General features: G+C 49.3%; 1 protein-coding gene across 3 annotated transcripts in view; it reads left to right on the top strand.

The window, feature by feature from the left end:
• The window catches only part of LOC125718390 (protein phosphatase 1 regulatory subunit 29), a 65,411-nt gene extending 46,232 nt beyond the window's left edge, over positions 1-19,179 (top strand). Inside the window, exons 2-3 of one of the 3 annotated variants that reach the window (XM_048992227.1) lie at positions 8,829-11,748; positions 14,349-19,179. In XM_048992227.1, coding sequence (XP_048848184.1) covers positions 9,120-11,748; positions 14,349-14,416 — 2,697 coding nt within the window. In that variant the 5' untranslated portion in view covers positions 8,829-9,119 and the 3' untranslated portion in view covers positions 14,417-19,179. Of the gene's footprint in view, positions 1-8,828 lie in introns of all 3 variants that reach the window. The other 2 variants (XM_048992229.1, XM_048992228.1) reach the window with 2 other exon arrangements.
• Positions 19,180-25,680: the final 6,501 nt, after the last annotated feature.

The following is a 25,680-nucleotide window of genomic DNA, read 5'->3' as shown; positions in this document are numbered from 1 at the left end:
TACATTTATCTACAGCTAGGGTAGAATTCGCCAGATCATGGAGGGTACAGCCCCAATCACAAGTAACTGTACCTCAAAGGTAGGAAGGACGAACAGGGCCAGGGGGCATATGGGTAGGTGGGAAGAAGCTGGGAATTTATTTGGGCACCTGGATATGTTTATGTTTACTGTGGCGGAGTGGGAATAAAGTCAGTGATGGAGAGGGGGGCACAGGTGAAATATGGGAGGAGTTGCATCAGGGGTCTTTGCACATTCACCCGCCTTCCCAACCCCCCCCAGCCCAATTTCAGGTCCTCAGATCATGTTCAGTCTAGCACAATTTTATAGGCAATTTGTTACAAAGCGATTTGCTGTAATAAGCAGTAAATTTCCCAGAAAAATTAAATCAACAGTTATGGAAGATAACAACTTAAAATGCCACTTTGGGGGAAATATACAAATAATTTCCGGGGTTGTGTCCTAGAACGTGATGAAAATGTATCCCTGAAAAGCCCCGTCTGCTGTGGCACAAGTGTGCGAGGGGGCAGCTGGGGAATGAAGGATACAGGGAGATGATCCAGAGGAGCGGGGGGGGGGGGGGAGGGGGCAACTGGAAGGGAGCCTGTCACAGACTGTCATTGGTGAAGGATCATGCCAGATCGTGGGTCTTTTTTCTGCTCACTAATTTGGTCTTGGCGGCTTTTTAAACAGGCAAACCCGGCACAGTAATCCATTAGAGCTACAGTAAGAGATGGCGTCTTCCCTAAATCTGGAAGGTAATCTCTCCATTGGGGGGGGGGGCGTGGGGGGCGGTCACATGTTACATAGCCAGGCCAGGAAAGCCCTGCTTTCTGATAATAATGACAGCGCTGACAGAGTCGCTAGCAGCATAAGGTGTGGCCAGCTTTGCGAAGGGGGCGGGGCACATCTTTCCCGCGGCCAGGACGCCTGCAGGATGTGCCGGCCCTTCAGGAGAAGGCTGTAGCCTGGAGAGCAGAGAGTGCTGGGGTCCCTGCAGGCCGCGGCACGCAGTAACAGTTTGCCGCTCCATTCCACTCCCCAGCCCTCTTCTTCTGTTCCTGTCGTTTTTGGCTCTTTCATCCTTCTATCCATTTTCTCTATCTGCTGATTCAGTGCGGGCTGCCGGGGAGCCTGGAGCCCGTCCAGAAGGCTGGGTTTGGCCCGGCTGAGACGCCAGTCTGTCTGGAGTATGTCCACGTATGAAGTCGTGTTTGTTTACACACGTGACCTTCGCGTGGAGCGGATCCCGTGCTGGAACGCACATATCCCCCAGAGCTGTAGGGGGGTGCAGTGCACACTGGGCTAGGAGTGCTCGTGGACCGTCACGGCGCCCCCTGGTGTTCTCAGGTTTCCCCCAATCCCACCGCCGACATGCATGCTTGACCTCAATTGCTATCATAAAAAATGAGGTCCTTTGTATAAATAGGAATGGCGTTCAGTTTCGTGAAGCCCAAGTTTACCGGGGCGATGTGCGGCGTGGGCTGGGGACATGGACCTGGAACACCTCCCTCGCTTGTCTCAGCTGGCCATCTGGCGAGCTTCTCTGGCACAGTCGATTCACGGTTAGCGCTGCCATCGGCGTCTCTCCCCCCAGTCAGGACCCGGGCGCACGCTGTGACCCACCCGCTAATTGCGAGTAATCCCTCACAGCGCGAGAGAGCGGCTGAGTTCTCTGCTGAGACGCATCTGACGGCAGAACTGAAGGAAAATTAATAACCGCGGCTAAGGGGGTGGGGGGGCTACTGTGGGGCTATGGGATACAGTGATTTGGGGGGGGTGGGGTGGGGTGGGGAGAGAGGGAAAGGGGAGGGAGGAGAAAGAGGGGGAAAGGGAAAGGTAGAGCGAGAGAGGGGTGAGGCAGCTTTGTTGTGACCCTTATTATGTGTATTTATTTATCTGCATTTTTCTGATTCCCTCCATCATGGCTGTCAGTGCACTGCGCTCTGCTGTCTGATACAAAGCGTTACGCTCTTATCGATCCCGTGTTGCACTAATTGATAACTACGCACTGCTCTGACGAAGGAGGCTCTCCGCATGCAGGTGGCGGAGCAGCGTGCTGGATTTGGGAGCGGAGGGAGAGATGGAGCGATAGAGCGAGGGAGGAGGAGTGAGGAGGTTCTGCAGCAGTGGGTGGTGCTCAGAGCGATTGGAGTTAAATCATGACAAATGGGCTGTGATTCCCCCTCCCACTGCATTATTTGAGCACAGCGTTGGGGGGGGGGGGGGGGGGGGCACCCCCCAACTCCATTCTGAGGGCTCCCCCACATTAATATGCTGGGCAGCAGGCTCAAGACATGCGAGAGGAGAATGATGATTTGGTTCCACCCCCTCTCTCTCTCCGCCCCCTTCCCACAATGCCTCTCTGCATGCCCATGGCCTCAGGAAGCCTCACGCTGGCGATTCTGCCGCGTGGCTGACCGGCAAGTGAAGCGAATGAATATTTCTCCTGACCGTTTATAACCTGGCTTCTCTGGCCCCCAGGGTCAGAGCCCTGCCCGGGGGTGGGGAGGGACATGTATTTTTAATGCTCCATGATTACAGCTCGTTAACCTAAATCAAGTGAGAGACAGAGGATGACAGTCTCGCATAAGTACAGCACAATACAGTGCCGCTGGGTGTCTGCAGGTCTACCGCTGAAAGCCAGCATCATGCTTCTAAAGCAGCCCAAAGATCTATTAATTAGCCTGAGACCACATGTTTCAATCTCCTTCCACAGATGGGTTGCCCTTCAATGAAACTCTTGGTGAAATCCGAACATAAATTCATTTCTGTGTTATCCGTTATGGATTGGGCGCCTTTTGTTAATCGGAATAATTAAGCCGTGGGATTCCCATCACTTTTTAATTACTTTCCCAGCTTATGTTTCAAAACAAGATATTAATTCTGATGTCACACATTGCTCTCATCAATCCTGGTGTCATGTGGTGGGGGGACACAGCTGAGGGTGGGAGGGAAAGTGGTCATTGTGGTATGGGTGTTAGAACGACATTCCATGCTGGATCTCAGTCATTGACTCATGAATATGTATTGCAATGAACATGGAGTGACTGCGGTACTGGGCCGTGATGCCCCCCCCATCCGGTCCCGACAGGCCACAGCTGGAAACGCTGGAATACTGTCTTTTGTAGCACGCGGAGAAAGGCTCCAGATGTTCTCTGTTTTGAATAATTATTTTATAATCCCGCCATAACACCTGCTCTCCGCATTCCTGGGAAATGCTTCCGGAATGCCTTGGCGTTCCAGGCTTCTGGAAAATTTCCAGGGCTCGTGATTCCCGCACACGTGCCTGTGCTGCTCCGGGGTGTTCCTGACAACAGCCTCACCCCACATCAGGGCGCCCCCTAGAGCCTAGGGCTTCTTCGGGGGGCAGGGGGGGGGGTCCCTTTTCCCTTTCAGGGCAGGGGAGATGGGCGGGAATGTGAAAAAGGGTGTCAGAATGGTGGAACACAGTCGAGAATGGGATAACAGTAAATTCAATGACCGTGCAGCCATGACTTTCACATGATGGAGACTTGGCTCTCATTTCCGTCTTTTACATGTCACATTCACCACTTACATTTTATACTTACTGCCAAGCACTGAAACTTTTCACAGCCCAGCTTCCCCAAGGACGCAGGGAGCCGCTTCCATTTCATTGTGACAAAGCGTCTGCCGCCGGATGGGAAATTTACATCAGCTGCCTATTTCTGCAGCTTTATTGAAATGAACACGATGAACAGAGTCATGCAGTTGAGTCCATCCTGAAGCGATAAACCGCGCTCGCTAGCTCAGGCGGGACCATCCCTGAATGTGGTGATGTAGGGGGTCGAGGGCGTCCCTGGATATGGCGATGAAGGGGGTCACGGGAGGTCCCTGGATATGGCGATGTAGGGGGTCGTGGGAGGTCCCTGGATATGGCGATGTAGGGGGTCGTGGGAGATCCCTGGGTATGGCGATGTAGGGGGTCGTGGGAGGTCCCTGGATATGGCGATGTAGGGGGTCGTGGGAGGTCCCTGGATATGGCGATGTAGGGGGTCATGGGAGGTCCCTGGATATGGCGATGTAGGGGGTCGTGGGAGGTCCCTGGATATGGCGATGTAGGGGGTCGTGGGAGGTCCCTGGGTATGGCGATGTAGGGGGTCGTGGGAGGTCCCTGGATATGGCGATGTAGGGGGTCGTGGGAGGTCCCTGGATATGGCGATGTAGGGGGTCATGGGAGGTCCCTGGATATGGCGATGTAGGGGGTCGAGGGCGTCACTGGATATGGCAATGTAGGGGGTTGCGGGAGGTCCCTGGATATGGCGATGTAGGGGGTCGAGGGAGGTCCCTGGACATGGTGATGTAGGGGGTCGAGGGAGGTCCCTGGATATGGCGATGTAGGGGGTCGAGGGCGTCCCTGGATATGGCGATGTAGGGGGTCGAAGGCGTCCCTGGATATGGCGATGTAGGGGGTCGTGGGAGATCCCTGGATATGGCGATGTAGGGGGTCATGGGAGGTCCCTGGATATGGCGATGTAGGGGGTCGAGGGCGTCACTGGATATGGCAATGTAGGGGGTCGCGGGAGGTCCCTGGATATGGCGATGTAGGGGGTCGAGGGAGGTCCCTGGACATGGTGATGTAGGGGGTCGAGGGAGGTCCCTGGATATGGCGATGTAGGGGGTCGAGGGCGTCCCTGGATATGGCGATGTAGGGGGTCGAAGGCGTCACTGGATATGGCGACGTAGGGGGTCGAGGGCATCCCTGGATATGGCGATGTAGGAGATCCTGGGAGGTCCCTGGATATGGCGATGTAGGGGGTCGAAGGCGTACCTGAATGTGGCGATGTAGGGGGTCGAGGGCGTCCCTGGATATGGCGACGTAGGGGGTCGAGGGCATCCCTGGATATGGCGATGTAGGGGGTCATGGGAGGTCCCCGGATATGGCGACGAAGGGGGTCGAAGGCGTCCCTGGATGTGTCGATGTAGGGGGTCGTGGGTAGATCGCTAAATTTGGTGATGCAAGGGGTCGTCAGCGGTTCCTGGATGTGGGGTTGTGGCCGGTCCCTGAATGTGGTAATGTAGGGGGTTGCGGACGGTCCCTGGATGTGGCGATGTACAGGTTCGTGGTAGGTCCCTGTGCCCTGTGAGGTAAAGATCCCCCCTTCATACCAGCGCTGTCTGCCATGGGCAATCGCGTGGTGTGTGGGCATGGACATCCTGGGAGCACTCGTGCATTAAATGGTACATTGGCCTCACTTGTAACACTGATAGATTGATGAGATCGCAAGGAGAGTGAGGAAAGGTACTCGACTACAATAAAAGCGCCGGATGGCCCCAGGGCCGTGGGGGTGGGAGCCTGAATCACTCCTGGGGGTAACGTGACACTTAAGCAGCAGGAGGGAGTGTTCCTACCTCCCATGAGGCCACAGCAGTAACCGGAATATTCTCAACCAATCAGGCAGCAAGCTCTTTGCTGCTAGGATCACATGACAGTGTCCATCCAATAGAAGGGCCTGAAGGTTAACTGTTGGGCTCTAAGTATAAATTGCTATATTGTGGATGAGCAGATACTTTAAGTAAGTGTAAGTCCTCTTTTTGTACCAGTGAAGTAGGTGATTTCATAACATCTGACCCAGATTCTTCGATTCAAAGGGTCTGTACTGTTGCAGTTACACATTTACAGCTGCAAATGTCCTTAATCTTCCCAGGAACCCGTCAGGAGGGCTGACCGTGAACATCAATCAGTCCACACTAGTAATTCACACTCGGTCAAAGGCTGCATGTACAGTTGCAGTAGCCTCAGTCCTAGTGTGAGTTTGAGAGACGCGGGAGAAGAGCATGTGACTGAAAATGCCAGACTGCTATTGGACAGTCATGAAGACTGGAGAAGGAGACCGCGGAGGACCTACAAGAGGATGCACTGCAAATGGGAAGTGCTGTTTGGCCATGAGTGACCATCAGGTGCCACGTGATGCAGTAACTAGGTCTGGGTAGTTATGCAGGTCCCCTCGAGGGAAATACTTGGTAGATTGGTTGAGTTCAGAGGTACTGAAGGTATGTACTATAACAGTCACAACAGAGCAGGTTCTCAGATGGGATTCACCGCTGGGCTCGTTTAGGATGTAGGATGGCCATGGTTCAAGCCTGTGGAGGAGTCAGATGATGACTGAGATCCATTAGGAAACTACAGTCATATCACTGCATCTTACAGGCCTGAGGGAGCAGGATGACAGATACTGGTGAGTGTTTACTGAGCTGTGATCTTAAGGGAAGGGTAGGCGGTGCTCCTTTTGAAGCCACGCCCCCTAGCTGTGAAAGCTGTTAAAAAGCTGTTAAAATGCCCCCTGGTTTCTCGTGCAGCAGATATTCATCCGTCCCCAGATGAACACGGTGCTGTGAGACGCCAACAGACTCTGGTTTAGCGGCTGCAGTTTGCCGGAGGCTGCTTGGGGAGTGGGGGACGGGGGGGGACGGGGGGCGTGTGAGCTGTCTCCCCCATCCCGGGCTGACCGTGGTCCCGGTAACAGCCTGGAGTCTCTGGTTCCGGGGGGAGGGGGGGGCGTCTCTGCCCCGCTCGGCCTTTCCCTCCACATGTTTATAGACATCCCACTTTTTAAATAGCTGACACTCCTCAGATGGCTCCCTGCTGCCTCCTGTCTGTCATGGAGTGTAACAGCACTGAAGGGGAACCGGGATGGGCCTGTGACACTGCGCCCTTGAGCGGGGAGGCGCTGGCTCGCAGTTAGGGTGTGCCGTGACTCAGACTGGCATTTTAAACTTGCGTAAACAGTATGTAAATGTGATTACTGCCCTGGCTGCCTGATCAGCCCACAGCTCATTAAGAGCCTGGGAGCAGCATCACATACTGCTGCAAGTAGGGGAGTGAGCTGGAGTCAACTGCGTGCCTGGCGTGTGCTTTAATGACACTCTGAGGGCGTACTACCTGTGTCCTGTCTGTAGGAGGCGCCATGCGGGGTCCACTCAAAGCATCCTGGCTGGTGTCCTTGTTCAGCCAGGTTCAGGCGAACAAGGGGCTGTTAGCAGGCCAGAGCATTTCAACGCCTGTTTAAATGCGCTGCTCGCAAAAGTCAGCAGCAGCGCAGGGCCTGCACTTCAGAGGAGATGCCAGGTAGCGTTTTATGGTCTGAATGTACAGGAGTTACATGCTGGAAGTGTAATACTGTGCTGCGGGTAGAAAGTTAGCGTGGTCTGTTTGGTTTCATGAAACTGTTCCACTGTCCTTTCCAGTTCACGGCAACCTTTTCTTTCCTCACTGGGGCAAATCCCCCCCGCCTCCCCCAAGTGTAGATCCAGTCCTAATTAAACGTTCCCCAGAGTCATGCTATGTGGAGCGTTTAATTAGATCAGCACTCAGTGGGCTGACTGCAGAGTGACGAGGTGGGGGGGGCAGATGGAGGATGAGACGAGAGGGGTGGAGACAGAGACGGGGATGCCCCTGTGCATGGCCGGCTGACATCTGCCCCCCCAGGGAAGACTGCCATAGCTATATTGTCACACTTACATAAATCATGTCTTCAGTAAAAACATGTCATAAACCAATCAAGAAACCTTGTACTTGTCTCAAAATGAGGTTTCCTGCTTTTTCAAGCTGGCTTCAGAGATGCCGTGTGCCTTTGTGACAGAGTAATCCACATCTGCATTACGGTTTAATTGATTGAACTGATCTTATTCAGTGACCGTGGTACAAGTGCTGAAGTTATTATGTGATCTGAATACCATCGCGATGGAGAGTCCGGCTTCTGTAGACAGAAAGGGAATCAAAGTGTAAAAACAGCAACAGGATGCAAACGGATGTGACGGGGAGCCGATGAGAGCGAAAGAACAAAGAGTCCGATACAGAACACAAACGGCACAGAAGAGTGACTGTTTTCCACAAAGTGACGACCTCATTATTTCTTAATATAAATGATAGAAGTGGTGGCTGGCTGGTTCCTAGGTCTCACACCGAGAAACTCCCAGATCAATGTACATGCACACAAGACCTTCAGGTGAAATTTCTCAGCACTTCTCAGGATTCTGGGGAGATGCGGGGGGGGGGGGGGGTTTCTCTGAAAACTATTTGGTTCCTGGAAACTGTGCGCAGATAAATGACAATGAGAGAATTTGGTTGGTTTTCATGGGTTTCTGCTGTCTGGAACCACAGGTATTAAAGGTATTAAAATGCAATAATCCAGGGCTCTGGATTTTGTCAGGGAGGGGGGATGTGAGCGAGGAGGAGGTGGTGGTGGGGGTGAGGGGTTCTGTTGCAGTTTTTAATTAAAAAGCTCTCTGGGATATGGGAGCAGAACCTGCATCCTGAGACTGACATCAAACATAACCAACCCCGACCCATATGAGAATCTGTAACTGTCACAGATTACTGTAAATGGCAGCTTTTCTTCTCAGGCATCATACTGTACAAAAAGCACTGCTTGACTTGAAATCCAGATTTAATGTCTGCTAAAAAAACGCAGCATAGGTCATTCCGAGCACACCTGGACATAAACAGTAGGATTAGATCACCTTAATGGAGTTTGCATCTTTTTGTGTATCTTGTGTTTTATATCTTGTGTCTGCAGTACGTCTCAGTGCTCAATGAACATCCGGGAGTTTGTGCTCTGTTTGATGCACATTTGCTCCGACTCACGGCTAAATTGAGGACTATATCTAACGTGTGATAGAGATGATTAGACTGGCGTATCCATCTATCATGCACTCAATAAATCATCTTGTTATTGCAATAATTACAGCATAGGTGAAAGACTTGTTTAATCTCTGCCCAGGGGCTATGATTTATGATTTATGTGATTTACCTAATTGTGTTATTAGCGCTGGTAATTGCAGCGTTTCTCGTCGTATCCCGTCCGCAGGTCTGCACTACTGATCGCCTGCACCCCTGCAGAGACACGAATGAGGCGGGAGTCGCCATGAGGAGGCCTTGTGGCCTGATGTGGAATGACTCAGAGAAAGGACTGTGGTAGCCTCCCTGCTGCTGAGACTCTCACTGCGGCTGAGAAGATCTTCCTCGCCCCTCCCTGGCTTCCCTGTCACTTGTCACACTTGTCTAACCCCTCTTGCACTACACGTTGAAGCCAAGATCCGACCCACGACCTCTTTTCTCCCTGTGATTGAAAAAGCTTTTGCCCCCTTCTCCCGCCATCATGCGAACCTACTTCCATTCGTCCTCAGTCCTTCCTTTCTCCACGCCTACCCTCCTCCTGTCCATCCTCCCCTGTCTCCTGCTCCTCTGCCTTCCTGTCTCGGTGCAGGGTGACTGCTGGCTCATCGAGGGGGACAAGGGCTATGTGTGGCTGGCCATCTGCAGCCAGAACCAGCCCCCTTACGAGACCATACCACAGCACATCAACAACACGGTGCACGACCTGCGTCTGAACGAGAACAAGCTTAAGGCGGTCCTGTTCGCCTCGCTCAGCCGCTTCACCAACCTGACAGACCTGAACCTCACCAAGAACGAGATCGCCTACATCGAGGACGGGGCTTTCGCTGGGCAGGCCAACCTGCAAGTGCTGCAACTGGGCTACAACAAGCTGACTAACCTGACAGAGGGCATGCTTCGTGGTCTGGGCCGCATGCAGTGCCTGTATCTACAGCACAATCTCATCGAGGTCATCGCCTACAACGCTTTCTGGGAGTGCCCCAGCCTCAGCAGTCTGGACCTGTCCTCCAACAAGCTGGCCCGCCTGGATTCCACCACCTTCACCAGCCTGAGCCGGCTGATGGTGTGTGAGCTTGCTGGCAACCCCTTTCATTGTAGCTGTGACCTCTACAGCTTCCTCACCTGGCTAGAAGCTTTCAACAATGTCACGCACACCTACGACCGGCTGCAGTGTGAGACGCCTCGGGAGTTCTTCGGCTTCCCACTGCTGAGTCCCATCGCGGGACACGGGCGTAATGCCCGCAGCATCCTGGCATCCATGTGCCGGGACGGGATATTTATCACGGCGATGACATCGCTCCCGCCAGACTCTGACTCCTCCGGCTTTGGACCTGACATATCTGACCGACTCGGGCCCTTCCACCAGCCCACCCTCTCCTCCTCGACAGACCCCAGCTACAGCCCCAGCATCAAGCTGCAACACGTCACCCTGACCTCAGCCTCCCTGCTGGTGCAGATCCCTAAGCCCTACAGCAAAATGTACATCCTGGTGCAATACAATAACAGCTTTGTGTCTGACGTCATGAACCTTAAGAACAGAAAGGAGATCATCACCCTGAACAAACTCAAGGCCCACACTAACTACACTTTCTGCGTGGCTTCCATCCGCAACTCACAGCGGTACAACCACACATGCCTCTACTTTGCGACCCGCTCGGTGAACCCAGACAACATTCAACCCAATCCCTCCACTACCACTCACTACATCATGACCATCCTCGGCTGTCTCTTTGGGATGGTCCTTGTTTTGGGCCTCGTCTATTACTGCCTGAGAAGGAGACGCATGCAGGAGGAGAAGCACAACTCCATCTGTGTCAAGAAGACCATTCTAGAAATGCGTTATGGCCCTGAGATAGCCGCCGCAGCTGCAGCTAATGATCCCAGTGCCATACAGAAGCTCCATCAGCACCACCATGGCAAACTTCCACCCTCTGCCTCCTCCAGCACCGGGATGCTCCATGGATCCGCTGCCACAAGCTCATCCCGGCTCTCCTCCATCCCACAGGTGGAAAAGATGGCCTCGGCTTTCTCGGAAGCCCTGGCAGCATCAAAGGGGAACTACATGGATGTGAGGACCTCCTTGTCCATTGATGGTGGACTGGGTATCCTGGGGGATGATGGGCAACCGGAGGATGATCTGTCAGACATTGGTGATGTCTCGGATGATGATGGCCGAGGTTCCGCATCAGAAATCTCCACTATTGCTATGGAGGTGGACAAAGTCAATCAGATCATCAACAACTGCATCGATGCTCTCAAGCTGGACTCTGCAGCTGTCGCATCCGCAGCCTCTGCAGTAACAAGCCCCACCTCCCCACCACCGAGCTGCGCCTCCCCTCTTCCCAGAGGCCACATACCTCTGTCTTCTGGCCTCCTTGAAACTTGCCAGATCATGGCATCCCCCAAAATACCCCCACCACCCCCTCTCCCCTTTGTCCTGCCTCACTCAGAGCGGCCGGGGATCAGCGGCGGCGGATTCCTGTCCCCTCCTTATCGCCCCCCTCCACCTGCCACGGCGGTCCGGCCCTTGCAGAGGCACCTGAGTGCCGATGCAGCTGGGGTGGTGTTGGGCCCCATGAAGAAGCAGTGCAGCATCTCGTCCAGTGGCTCCATCAAGAGCTCTCGCGTCTTTAGTCTGGATGTTCCTGAACCCAGGAGCCCAGACATGTGCCACTACCCCGAGAAAGGCAGTCCATTGGGCTGTGGGGAGCCCCTGGATAGGCTGCCCCTAATGGGCTCTGGGTTGGGTATGGTTGGGGAAGGTGGCCCAAACCCATGCCTGCAAATGCACATGGAGGAGCATCAGGACTACCAGTGCGCGGAACACCGTCACTCTGTCCCAGCCCTTTACTACGAGGGCTCCACCAATTCTCCCACTCAGATAGCCTCTTTTCTCAACCCCCTCACCCGCACCAAGAGGGACGCTGCCTCCTATTCTCAGCTCTCTCCTCACCACCACAACTTCTCGGGCTACTCCTCAAGCCCAGAGTACTCCACCGAGAATACCCTCAGGATCTGGGAGCGCTTCCGTCCCTACAAGAAGAGTCTTCAGGAGGAGGCCTGCTATGTGACAGCGGGGAACGCCCTGCGAAAGAAGGTACAGTTCGCCAAGGGTGAGGATTTGCATGACATCCTCGACTACTGGAAGGGTGTTTCCGCTCAGCAGAAGCTGTAAGGTGTAGGGAGCCGTGGAAGGGAATCACCTTAGGAAACAGACTCTTCCATTGGCTGAGACTTTGATCCCCTGCAGTCCTTGACCATTCACACATGGGCGATGGCATTAAGGGCATTACACTGATCAAAGTCCACTTCCAGCGCCATCATACAAGCTTTTTTTGTTCAGTATCCAACACAAAATCATATAGCAGCTAAAACTGAGGTATTACGTCACACGACAGGGCAAGACTACACATTAGATTCGTTAATGCTTTCTTTAAGCTTCACTGCCGAAACCTTTGTTTGGGATTGGAAAGAGATCCTTTCAGTAAATCAGAACAGTCGTCTGCGTGTTACTGTGCAAATATTTTGGAACGTCACAAGAGCCGTAATCCCAGGCACCTAAGTTTACAAGAGTTGTGCTTCAGTCCAACAAATCTACTTGGCACTGTGTTCATTCTTAATAGGCATATTGCCCAAAGAACTACTGAAGATGTACATTCCATTTTCAGAGGCAAAACCACAGAGTTCAGAGCAGAAGCAGATGCCAAAATACAGGACAGGGATGTCCAGTAATGAGAGGAACAGCCTTTCAGTTAGAGTCTCCATAGACCTGCGTCTTTGTCTGCTTCCTGTCCATGGACCAGCCAATAAAGACAAATGAAAGGAAACCCATTGAAAGAACCTTTTCACTGAGACACATACATTATTCATAGTGTAATACTGTTTGCTGCAAAATCAAAAGCTTCCCATCATATCCCTGTGCTACAATTGCAATGATTTACATTAGATGCAATTTGAAATCATTCTGCATTTAATGGACTGTTCTCATCCCACTTGTCTGCAGTGCATGCAGGACTGGCCTCTAGACTGTGCTGTTTGTAAGTGGGTCTGGACTGAGAGTCCGCCACTGGCTCATAGCAACATCCCAAAGCTATAGGATACAGATGGTCAAGTCTCCCCAGCCAATGAGAGGACAGCCAATTAGCTGCTAGGTAGCCTGGTGGTGTTTTAAGAAAGGTAGTAGCTTCACAGAACTCTAAGGCCGTGTTCTGGTTTAGAATGAGCAAGGATGTCATTCATGTTAGCATGGATGCTGTATTCATTGTGTCCTTTATAGCAGCACTGAGCCCTTTGATCAGATTATATTAAAATTTGTCAGATGTGGCATCAAGTGCCCCAGTAAGACGATGCAATAAATTGCTGTCATATCAAACTTAGCTTCGGGAGCGACAGCTCCACATTATCACTGCGCTCTAATAAGTTGCTGCTTTCCCCATGAGCTCTGGGGGTATCCCCTAATCCTGACGCCAGTAATGCTCGACATTCGCCTTGTTTTCTGTCTGGTGGCCCTGGACGCCCCCAGATGCGTTCATAGACAGGGCAGCTGTGTTGCTAATGACGGAGAACTGCCTGGCCAGGTCAATGTAGAAAAGCCCCTGACACCACTGTCTGTTACAAACACTACACTTCTTTTGAGCTTTAGGAGTGGGAGAACATGCTTTTTACAGTTTTTTGTCATGTTGGGCCATTTGCGTAAAATTCACTCTCTAGCATTTTGCCTACAATCTCAAAATGCACCCATAGATACCAGCCATACTGCGCACAATATATCTCACAGGTACGTTTTGCCCTTAAGAGGTGGCCACCTTCTGGGCTAATCCCGTGAGAAGGACCAGCACGTCGGGTCAGTATAGAGCGTATGCTGGCATACTTGACAGTGAAATTTCATCAGCTGATATTCGGAAGTCGTGTCTGGACTGGAGCGGTGCCAGAATTCAGTCCTTAGCAGAAGTAATACATTTTACAAGAGGCTTTCTTTTGGAAGACATTCTAGTAAAAGTAGAGGAGACTGGAGTGTTCAGAAATTTGACATATTTCGCAGTTACGTTTCCTGGAGACTTTGAAGGCCCTGACAGTCTTGGTCCAGCAGGAGTATTGATTAGTTAACTCAGAGTTTTTAAGTTTCACAGGCTCTCTTTGGCCTATTAGCCCAACACCCAGTCCTTTCATGAATCACCAGGACAAAGCAGGATTCACTTCAGTGACATTCGCACTGCAGGACGGCTGCTGCAGTGTTATACCCTGTAGACTTATGCACACTGGATGAGCACTGTGTCTTTCAGAAGAAATCAAACTCACAAAGAAGAGGATCATTTTGCCTTTTCAATGTCTGACGGTGGGACTGCAACCGGTGGGGTACTGTGACTTACATGAACCCAAACTAACTAAAACGCAACACACACACACACCCACGCACACACACACACACACACACACACACACACACACACACACACCCACGCACACACACACACACACACACACACACACACACACACACCAGTATACTTAATAAAAGGACTGCAAACAATCCTATAAAAAGTGAGTCCTTTCATGAAAATAATGACTAAACAAAGGAGAAAAAAAATATTTCTGTTAGTAACTAAATAAGTGTGTGTCAGACCTCTTCTCTGTTACCTCCTTTAGTACATTTCACATTTTATTTAATGGTAGCAGAATTTAACTGTTTTTATTTTTTTATTTTATTTGGCAGAGAGACAAGCATGGACGAAGTTCAAAACCAATTGCTTCTGGGTTCTCGTTGGTATTCTGAGGGTTTAACCGAACCTGAGGTCCAAGGACAGCCCCTCCCCAAAGGGGTACCCAGGATCTCTGACATTTCAGGGAGGGAAGCTTACTGTGGTTGTTCTCTCAGTCAGGCAATGTGGCAGATCTGCTTTGTGATGTGCAAACATGTTAGCTTCAGAACTGCTCTAGCCAGGCTTTCTGCTGGTGGGCGGAGCTAAGTTGGCTTCAGCCTATATTTGGTCAAGCGAAAGATACAACTAGACTGGATTGGATAAACTAGACTGGATTGTGTAACAGTGTGAATTATAAATGCTAACAGCTTTTCCGTTCCTTAATTTCTTTTAAAATATTAATTCTGTATTTATTGATGGGATTTTGTTTCTTGTGCAAATTGTATTTCAATCTACTTGTTTTGTAGACACAGTAAGGAATTTATCTCATCTGCTGTAATGGACTGTGTTGGTTTGCATGCACGCGGTGTGAGAAGGTGCATATCAGGGGTGGTTCAGCTTGTATTCATTGACGGTTCCTCTGTGATTCGGGAGGCGTATGTGCAGGTAAGACATTCTCCAGGTAGATACTGGTAAAGATGTGTAGCCTCTGCATGTTCATGGTAGATTTCTGTCCTCTGGCATTTATACCACTCTCCATTGCCTTTAACCTCTGTCACGTGTGGTCAGACTCTACCAAGGTCCTAATGATACGACTGGAAATGAAACAAAGCAACAAGGATTAATAGCCAACCTGTCATGCCCAGCATCTGCTCAGCAAAGCGCATTAAAAAGGAAGTGTGTCATTGACACTGTGTTAACACCCCCTGGCATACCAGAAATATGCTATTCCGACTAAAGTCAGACTCAAGTCTCACTGGAAGTAACCAAAAATGTAGGTAACTTTCCTCATCGTTTTCTTCAGTATAAAAGCTTAATTTTAATGCTGGATTGATATTTCAGATTACTGATGCCTGCATTTCCCAAGGGCCTCTGATTATTTCCTGTGGGTGTTTCTTAAATTGTCATCGCAAGAGCAAATTCTAATGCTGGAAAAAAATTACCTTCTTGGTATCACTCGAGCATTCAGGAAATCAAAGGATCGTGTTAAAGGAAAGGTGACCACATTGCTGTCTCACATGTCCATCCACAGTTTGTTGAGTCTGTTCTCCTTTTATGTGTTATAAGTTCAGCTCATGAATTTCTGCTTCTAAGCTTAATATTGAAAGACAAACTAGATCTTTTTGACCTCTCTTTGTAAAGATTCAGTAGCGTTGATACATGGATGCTTAAGCAGGGTTGCGGAAGAGTGAGGATGGACAATTAATAGAGAGGAAATATGACAAGGAACAGGAATAGCATGAAATTGGCAGGTGGTTCGGTTTGATGTGAGAGCATTTGAAGTTTGAGTTGAGGGGGAGGCAGAGAAGAGTGAAGAGACAGAAGGAGACGTTTAAAACGTTTTATTAAGATGATAAAATACTCTTGGAAACAGTAAGAACTTTTAGCTACTCTGTCATTCTCTGTGGCTTTGAAACTGGACTTCACATGGCAGTGGGTTTTAACTCAAAGGGGAGATCTAGCACTGATCTCCTGGCCGTTTTAAGTACATGCTTCTTTGGTCAGAATAGGGGCCCTGTGTCGATCTGTCTGTGTGATTACAGGCACCATATGTAAGGTGTACTAGCTGAACTATGCAGTATAATATTTTAAATATCCCTATACTGTGTTACTGTACAATAACATCTAATGGTTGATGACACATAGATAGATTATCTATCTATCTATCTATCTATCTATCTATCTATCTATCTATCTATCTATCTATCTATCTATCAAGATCCCAAGGGGAGATTCAGATACGTAGGTGATAGACGGAAGCTTTACGTTCCCTGATCAAGAATAAAAATGAACCTAAGCTATAAATGACCACAGGAAAATGCTTTTATAAATCAATATTGATTAAAAAATAATGTTTATCATTATCAGATAGAGGCATTATGGGCATCGATCCCATTTACACATGGAATCCCTGGGCTTTGTAAGCGAAGTGGTCGAGGGGCCATACCGGACGAAGGAACGTGTCGATTGCTCTTCATCCCTTTTGGTTTTCAAGAGGCTCCAGTGACGTCACGCTGACCCAATCGGTCCAGATGTTCAAGAGCATGTGACCTGAGAGAGTGAGAAAGATCCCAGAATGATTAGAAATGAGTCCCTGTTTACAGAGGCATTGCCGATAGTGAGGAAGGCGAGGGAGCAGCACTGGCACTCTGAAGTGTGCCTTTATGCTAAAATTAATAATAAGTACACTAGCCGTCTTTTGGCAGGATCAGGGGCGAAATTATGTGAACGTGTGGGAGTTTCTGTAGGAGTTTTCATACTGTGGCTTTTATTGTCTTATTCCTTTATGTGTATGTGCTAGTTAATTTATAAAATACCCACAATGCAGAGGTTTACGCTGGAGAGCCTGTCCTTGATTACAATGGTAAACCACCCCTCTATGTACTTAACATGTCACTGTCTGTTCTGGAAGGTTCTAGGACTGTGCTCTGATGGTCAGCCATCAGGAGAACATTGAGGAATAAGTGCCAAAGTGTGCTGCAGGCATGCGTTGCCAACGGTAGATTTTTATCTGGAAAAAGTGTTTTATTTACATTTTGTTTAGCTGATTTTTTTGTCTTTCTCCATACAATTTTTGAAATGTTTGATTTCTTATTACAAAGACTTGGAAAATGAAATATCTGTGAATTTTGTACACTTAAAAGAACATCTGACTTTTTTTACAGAGCTTGATCTGTGTGCTGTTGTTCCGGTTTTTCTTTGTGGGGGGGTTACATCCGGGGAGGCCAGCTGTGGCTTTTGGATCGGGGGGATATACAACGATCTGTATTAAAATTAAATGTTAAATGAAAAACCAACCTTATATTTGCATGATTTACTGTATTTTTCAAGACAAAAAAAATTATATTGCTGTGTACCATGGGTGGATGTCTGTCAAAAGCTAAACAATAGGACTGAAATATTTGTCATATCCTTGTTTAAGATTTAGGTTTAGGATTTCGTTTTCGTTCTACGCTCTGCACCCATCTGTTCTTCATTGTTTATGGTCTGAGTTGTGTGTTTCGTACGTCTCTTGTAATCTCTGATAGAATTCTTACTGAGCATAAGAGCACGTGATACAACGGAGCTAAAGGTCTAGGGAATGCCATGGGAAAAGCGTAGAGCGTATTGTTGCCCAATTCTCCTGACAGCCATCTTGGATGAGCCCCCTTAAATTTACATAGTGTCACCATGTGTCTTCACAGGAAGCTGGTAGATACCGTATGTCACAGTATACGAGGGCACTTTAAAATTTGGACACGGCAGAGCAAGAGTGCTCTCTTAAAGGGCTCTGCTTGGATGTACTGGCATGTATTGGCACCATTTCCATATTGCATTAATATGCAGTTAATAAGTATTAAATAATATCCTATAATCAACCAAATTAATGGCAACTTGACCAGTAAGAACAGTTTGGGCCGGGCCTTCTCAAGCTGGTTATTCTCCCGGCCGATGACATAATGACTGCAGCAGCTTGTAGGAGCTCATCTTCAGACACAAAGATGCTATCGCTGGGCTGTGGATGCCTTAGCCTCATTAGCAGCTGCTGTCATGGAAGAACAGATGACTTTTAATGTCATGTTGAACTGAGAAAATTGGAACAGGCAATCAGTAATGCAGTATAGTTAAGGGATAAATCGTGTTGTAATAAAAAAAAAAATCAGAAAAGACTAATATGGGTAACATTAATAATTTCCAGGAATCTGTAATCTTCAAGCAAATTCTTGGCATGTAAAACACCCTTTAATTGTATACGGCTTAAATACTATTTAGGATCAGTGTGGTACATTTCCAGATAAATGTGCTCCGGACGAAAACATTACTCATTTCTTTCTGAACCAATAAACAGTCGGGACAGAGCAGTGATTGGCGGCTCTAAGACCCAGTTAGATTAGGACCCCACCAAATGTGGCTATACATTGGTACTCTGTTGGACAGACAAGCTGACGCCCATTGATCCAGTTACACAAGCCCAGATGTTTAGCAAGGGAGCCACTTAATCTGCCGGTTTTTGTGCCGCGTCGGCATCCGGCTGCCCAGGACGCGCTGGGGAGCCAGTTACCCAGTGGATGTTCCTCCTGTGATATATGGCACCTGGGAATCCTGTACCTTATGTAGCTGATAGACGCTGCTGGGGGGCGCTGTCTGTCACAGGCTGTTTAGATTCCCGGTCCTTTCTGCTATGTAGGAGGCCACACGTCCACCCTCATCTTACTGTCGCTTATCCCCGAGAAGAGAGAGTATATTATACACTCATGTGCATAGCTGAAAATCTGTATCATGTGCTTCTGTTGCTCAGGCTTCCCATTGGTCGAAAATCCCAGCGGGGCCTTTATCACACCGTAAGTATATCTGTGTTACAAAATTTTAATGTGCTTTTCTTAATTTCTTTGCTGCAAAGCTTTTCCATGGCAACACTAAGACCTTTAACCCGATGAAATGGATGAACAGACACGACTAGAGCGACGTAACCGATAAAAGGCTTGCGTGATCTTTTTATAGATCATCTATGACATCCAGTGTCTTTTGCTTTAACATATTCTCTTAGTTATGAATATTAAAAATCTGTTGTAAAAACATAATAAGTCACTAAATTTGGTTGCTTGCTATATTCAGCTTTTTTATAAAGACATTTAACTTTCTCCTCCCGATTTCTGTACAAAAAATCTATTTCTATATTTGCAATAAATTTGTAATGAAAAATCAGCCTTGTCCCTGCCTTTCTTTGTCACTGAGCGATATCACTGTGGTTTTGAGGGTTACATACAGTATATATGTATATGTTTGGTGCTAAAAGTAATATCTGTCAGGTGCAGATGTGAATGTTTGCGGGGGGTTGAATAATATCGCCGTAAGCTGCCACGCAGACACACTGCACAGGCCATTAAATTAAATGAAGCTTTCATTAACAAAGAGGCTTGTTACTCACTGGTCAGTGACTAGGGGATTCCCATGCACACAAAGAAGGCTTACTTAATGCCAGCTCCCAAAAACACTCATCGATGTGGACTTCCCCATAACCAGGGGGGCTGCGGGCTCTCGGTGACCTGTAGACACACAGATAATAGCGTAGGGTAGTGGTCATATGTGCCAGTCAGCATCCCCACCCACATGGCCCCCCAGTGGGGGCTCTGGAATGCAATCATGGACACAATGTGTCTTTGATACTCCCCAAGGTGCACAGGTGTCCGCTCACACCACCTGGCAGTCAGTTACACTGATGGGGAGTATTGATTTCCCTGTGAGGAGAGCCTCCAGGGACACCCCTGCCGTCCCTGGCCACCCCAGCCGTGTGACATACAGATGCGCAGACCGATCGATTGGTGACATTAATGCGAGGAGGCGGAGGCCAGTGCAGTCCTATGAGCTGATGGTTCTGCACTGCAAGAGACACCAGAGCTCAGGTCCAGCCGCATGCAGTCCTGCCAGCTGACGGTGGCGCACTCCGAGAGACGGTGGCACTGCGGCCCGGCCGCATGCAGTCCTGCGAGCTGACGGTGGCGTGCTCTGTCGCATGCCAGCACGCCTCACGCCTCCAACCAAAGCTTGTCTTCTAATTGAGGTTTGGCTCGGGGGGGAAACCCAAGTAGCCAGAGAAAGCACGGCAGAACACAGGCAAACACGTGAGCGCACACTGCAGGCGAGCGGGGGAGGAATTCGAACCCCCAACCCTGGAGGTGTGAGTGCTACCCACTGTGCCGGCATGCCACCTTACTCTGAATTTAAATCAGATAAAAAAAGTGACAGAATGCCTTAGGGTACATCCACTGTATCTATTTTCGTAAGAATAATGTAGACAATATTATTTTAGACTAATTTCCCATTTAGGAGCTTATAAAAAGTTCTTCTACTGTATTTGCATTTTTCCTATACAGTTTTACCTGTAAAGGGTATGATACTGGAGATTAGCAGTAAACCCCCTAAAGACATTTCCTTTATTGCCCCTTAATGACCTGAATAGATCACTGATAGAGCTGTTCATCACTGGTGAATCCAGCAGCACAGACTACAGCGTGTGGGCCATGCTGTACTCTGCCTGCACCAGTCATTATGAAATGACGCCCGTTCTGCTTCAGAACACCGACTGAACGCCGCATTCCAGACCTCCCCTCCTTCACATCATCGCCGTTTTTTTCCTGTGTGGGCTGCATAGCCGAGCTCCCGTGCAGTCACATGCATGCTCACCGCCGCCCACGCACATGCACAGCGAGTGGAAAGTAAGTATCGTCGTACGCCGAGGCCCAGCCACGCTGGTGGCGCCCTCATCCCTCCCTGGGGGGGGCTGATCCTCTGCGGCTCTCTGCAGGCTGCATGTGAGAGACGGGGGGAGGGGGGGGGGGGGTCACCAGCCCGAAAGTCATTATGGAAAAGGGAGTTAGTGGTGCGTAAATGTAGTGGATGTGTCAGGCACCTCTGAGAGACGCCTCAGGGAAGGACCCCTCCAAGTGACTGCTACCTCCATCCTTTGGTGAGTGGTGTCTGAGCAGAGGCATAGGGACTAGGGGGGCAGTGACATGTACCCTTCAATATTTAAATTGTCTTCATTTAACCATCCATCCATCCATTTTCCAAACCACTTATCCTATTGGGTCGCAGGGGGTCCGGAGCCTATCCTGGAAGCAATGGGCACGAGGCAAGGAACAACCCAGGATGGGGGGCCAGCCCATCGCAGGGCACACTCACACACCATTCACACACACATGCATACCTATGGACAATTTTGCAACTCCAATTAGCCTCAGCATGTTTTTGGACTGTGAGGGGGAAACCGGAGTACACGGAGGAAACCCCACGACGACATGGGGAGAACATGCAAACTCCACACACATGTGACCCAGGCAGAGACTCGAACCCGGGTCCCAGAGGTGTGAGGCAACAGTGCTAACCACTGCACCACCCTTGTATTCATTTATCCCCCCAAAAAAATAAATCAATGCATTAAAATTATTGCATCCCCTTTAACATCAAAATCTCGCCTTTGTCTGAATGTTTCTTTGTTTTGAGAAATTAAAAAGATGCCCCCCCACCCTAGGGACCACTCTCTTTTACACAGAGGTTGTTAGGGTGGGGATCAGCCCGTTTCTGTTGCCTCGTCCCCAGAGCCCCAGTCCCCAGTATTTGTCCACCTTCCCTTCCATTTGTCCCTCTTGGGTGGCCCAGTGACTCCTCATAAGTCACTCCCGCCCAAAGACACGCCCCATCACATACCTCCCCCTCACACGCGGGTGTGCGGTGGGCCGGAGGCCGGGGGGGGCAGAGGGCTGGGGGTCCCGTTGGCTGTTGCTGGGTCTCGCTGGGTTGCTGGCCAAATCTGCTCGTCTCACCTTTACTTATATCGCTACACATTTATTTGCACATTTCTGTTTCTACTTTCATTTCTATTTTTATTTTTTTATTGTCATTAATACTTTATTTCTTGATTATATGCTTAATTAAACACCTGATACCACCATGAACATCAAATCGAATTCCTCTTTTCATTCTTGGTGAATCGAAGGATTCTGACTCTGACTTTGACTCTGATTCTGACTTTGACTCTGATTCTGTTTCAGATTCTGATTCTGTTTCAGATTCTGACTCTGATATTGATTCTGATTCTGACTCTGACTTTGACTCTGATTCTGACTTTGACTCTGATTCTGTTTCAGATTCTGACTCTGATATTGATTCTGATTCTGACTCTGACTTTGACTCTGATTCTGTTTCTGATTCTAACTCTTACTCTGATACCCACTGCCGGCCTGTACGTCCTCAGGCTTTGATCCTGCTTGCTCCCCCTCGCTCTGTGCCCAGAAGATGTCGTTTCTCAGACGTAAGAGGTGAGTGACTCATCCCGGGGCCTCCACCAGCTCCCCTGCTGCACCCCCCACCCCCCACCCAATCCTCACTCCCAAAGTATTTGCTGTCATCAGAGTTTAACGTCACGTTCAAAACCTCTTAATCAGTCCAGGGGACGGACGCCTTGGCCTCATGACATGTCCCTGCTGCGTTTCCCTTTCAGTGATTGTCACTCTCCTTTTTCTGTCCATCACTGCTTACATGCCACAGACCGTATATATTTATATGTGGTTTTGTCTCACTGTCTTCATGTACTATTTTTCCCATGACTCTGTACTGGATAAGTGGTTGGATACTGGATGGATGGATAGATGGATGGATGGATGGATAGTCTGTTTCCATGTCAGTGCAGCCCCTGCAAAAAACCTGAAACCCCAGATAGAATGTCCCAGTCTTGTTGCCATGCCAACACCACCATCCTGTGGATCTGCCGATCCCTCCGGAAGGGAATCCTTGCCCAGCGAGATCCAGAGGCACATGTTGTCCCGACAAAGGTCACGGTTGGATTGTCCTGGGGTGGCGGTGACCTGAACGGAGGTAACATCAGCAATGATAGCATCTTCCGAGGAACAGAATCTGCCTTTATAGCCAAAGCTGGAACATACCATGTGTGAGGTGGGGGTGAGCAGCGTACATGCTCATCTCGGAGATGCAGGTCTGTCTCCTGGGCTTTTTGGCATTGGTTAGAACATGCCCCTCATTCATGTACAGGTCACCATTAGTAACTTGGGGGTCATTACCTAGATGCTGCCCCCACGTAGCTCGCTAACTTTTACACTGGACACACCCATCCAGGTTCAATCTTGTGTTTCCATCTGCCCGCTCTCCATGTCACATGACATACATGAACCAATATGGCTGTCACAGTTACTGAGAGAGTCAACTGTGACCTGCAGCTGCAGGAGACAATGTCTTTCTGATATGTTCTCCATGAGCAGCGTTGCTTGCCCTGCTCTTCTTGTTGACTCCCCCTCGTTGAATGAAGAATGGTCTCGCCCACTCTCTCTGCGATCAGCATGGAGTAGCTCTGATGCTCTCATTTGCACCAGGTAGACTTTGTTTGGAAGCTGTTTAGCTTTGGATCTCCAAGGCTGACACCCCCCATTTTCTCTGCACAGAGAGGGGGAGGCTGCAATGCATGTGGGGGTATAAATGTACTTTTCTGGAGTCTTTTTTTTTTTTAATGACCGCTCGGAATTACTCAATGACAATTTTACCCTCATCAAAAGATGGCTCCCGCGGTTTGCTTTGCTGACTCCGAGGCAGGCATTCATTTTCGCCTCTTCACTGGATCCTCTCTCAGCGAGAAAGAAAAAGCTCATAAATCACAGAGGGCACAAACAGATGCAAATCATTTCATATCAATGCTAAGTGGAAACTGGGAGAGGGAGTCACGGGCTTCGGCGGGAGCCGTAATATTCATCACCCTTAAAAACACAACAGACCGGGAAAAGCTCCAGCAATCTGCCCACACTGCACCATCCATTCATGCTCACTGCGCCACTGCGGACGCACTGGAGAAGGATCACAGGGCCATCTCATCTGCATTGTTACAGCAGCAAAGCTACCGTGCATAGGATGCGAGGCTTGGTGTCGTGGCCTTGTCGTTGTAATTGCAGTGCAGTTCAATGTTTTAATTAAATGAGCTGGACCTTTAGTCTACCGAGGTCATTAAGGGGTTGATCGATTTGTTTTATGACTTTGCCCTCAACCGCTGTCATTTCATGGTTAAGGTGAGGCCTGGGTAGGGGTTAAGGTTGTCATGTTGGGATTAGAGGTTTCCCCATAGAAATGAACGAAGAGTCCCCACAAAGATATAATTCCAACTCTGTGTGTGTGTGTGTGTGTGTGTGTGTGTGTGTGTGTGTGTGTGAGTGAGTATACCTATACTTATGGGGACATAACATGACATGTCCCCATAACATGATAAATATCCGTTTTTTCCCCTCTATTTTATTTAAACTCTATTTTATAAAAATCGGTGACTGCTATGAAAAGTTAAAAATGCAAAAACTCTTGCATTTTGCTTGGTTACTTATGGTTATGGTTAGAGCTGGGTGTCATATTTAGCATTAGCATTTTTCCCATAGAAGTGAATGAGTGGGCCCCATAAGGATAGTTATACCTTACATGTGCACGTGTGTGTGTGTGTGTGTGTGTGTGTGGCTTTCCTCTGCATACTCCAGTTTCTTTCTGCAATCCAAAGACAAGCAGTTAGGCCAGGCAGCTTGTGTAAATCGCCTGTAGCTGTGATTATGCGTCTATGCGCCTTGCGATGGACTGCCAATCTCTCAGCGGTGCTTGGTGCCCTGCGCAGCCTGGGATGCCTGGTTAGAAGATGGATCATGGCTACAGAAGAAAGGAACATCATTACAGAGAAACGTAAGACTGAGGCAGGCAGGAAAGGCCACTGGTGGGTGTGAACTGACATAACCACAGCCAATCCGCCCGTATGTTTAATCTGACTCCGGCTAATCTTTCTGCTGCAAATCGACTCCTCTCAAGCGGCAGCCCACTTCCCCCAAACATGTTACCCCCCCCCCCCCCCCGGGGCCTCCGAGACCCCGCATGTCCGTTTAATCCCCTCCGTTGCAGGAGGTCGGCGGTGGTTGGGGCCGTGCTGTGTCGCACAAGCACCGGAGCCGATTCCCCCATCACCAACACATTCCTCGGAGACTGTCGAAGATGGAGATTTGAAACAAAACCGCTTACAGCTAACCTGAGGGCGGCGTATCCATCAGGAACTGTTTAAAGCCTTAAGCTACAGCAGCACCTGTCAACGCGGAGCTCATGTCTAATGTCTCATAATTGAAATCTTTTGGCAGCTGAGTTAATATATTATACAGGAAGGCAGCAAGCGTGCATCCATGCACAATGATCCCGATGTGTAAATATGAATAAGTGTGCATTACATACATGGGAGGGATTGTGTATGGGAAAGAACACAAATATCCACAAGCAGTCTGTCCATCTTCCACACCTGCGTATGTGGGGCAGGGTCACCATGCGCCTGGAGGATATTCTGGGGAAGGCTGGGCTCACACGGTAAGGTCACCTAGCAGCGTGCTTCAGGACTGCAGGAAGGACCTGGAGTAGCTGGTGGAGAGGCACACAACATGGAGAGAGCATACAAACTCGGAGGTGCAGAGCCAGGCATGGGAATCAAACCCAGACAACATGGAGAGAGCATACAAACTCGGAGGTGCAGAGGCAGGCATGCGAATCAAACCCAGACAACATGGAGAGAGCATACAAACTCGGAGGTCCAGAGACAGGCATGCGAATCAAACCCAGACAACATGGAGAGAGCATACAAACTCGGAGGTGCAGAGGCAGGCATGCGAATCAAACCCAGACAACATGGAGAGA

Source organism: Brienomyrus brachyistius, chromosome 22, assembly GCF_023856365.1.
Source record: "Brienomyrus brachyistius isolate T26 chromosome 22, BBRACH_0.4, whole genome shotgun sequence".
Taxonomy (NCBI): domain Eukaryota; kingdom Metazoa; phylum Chordata; class Actinopteri; order Osteoglossiformes; family Mormyridae; genus Brienomyrus; species Brienomyrus brachyistius.
Note: the sequence above shows the minus strand (reverse complement) of the source record. Positions and strands in the feature narration are given on the sequence as shown.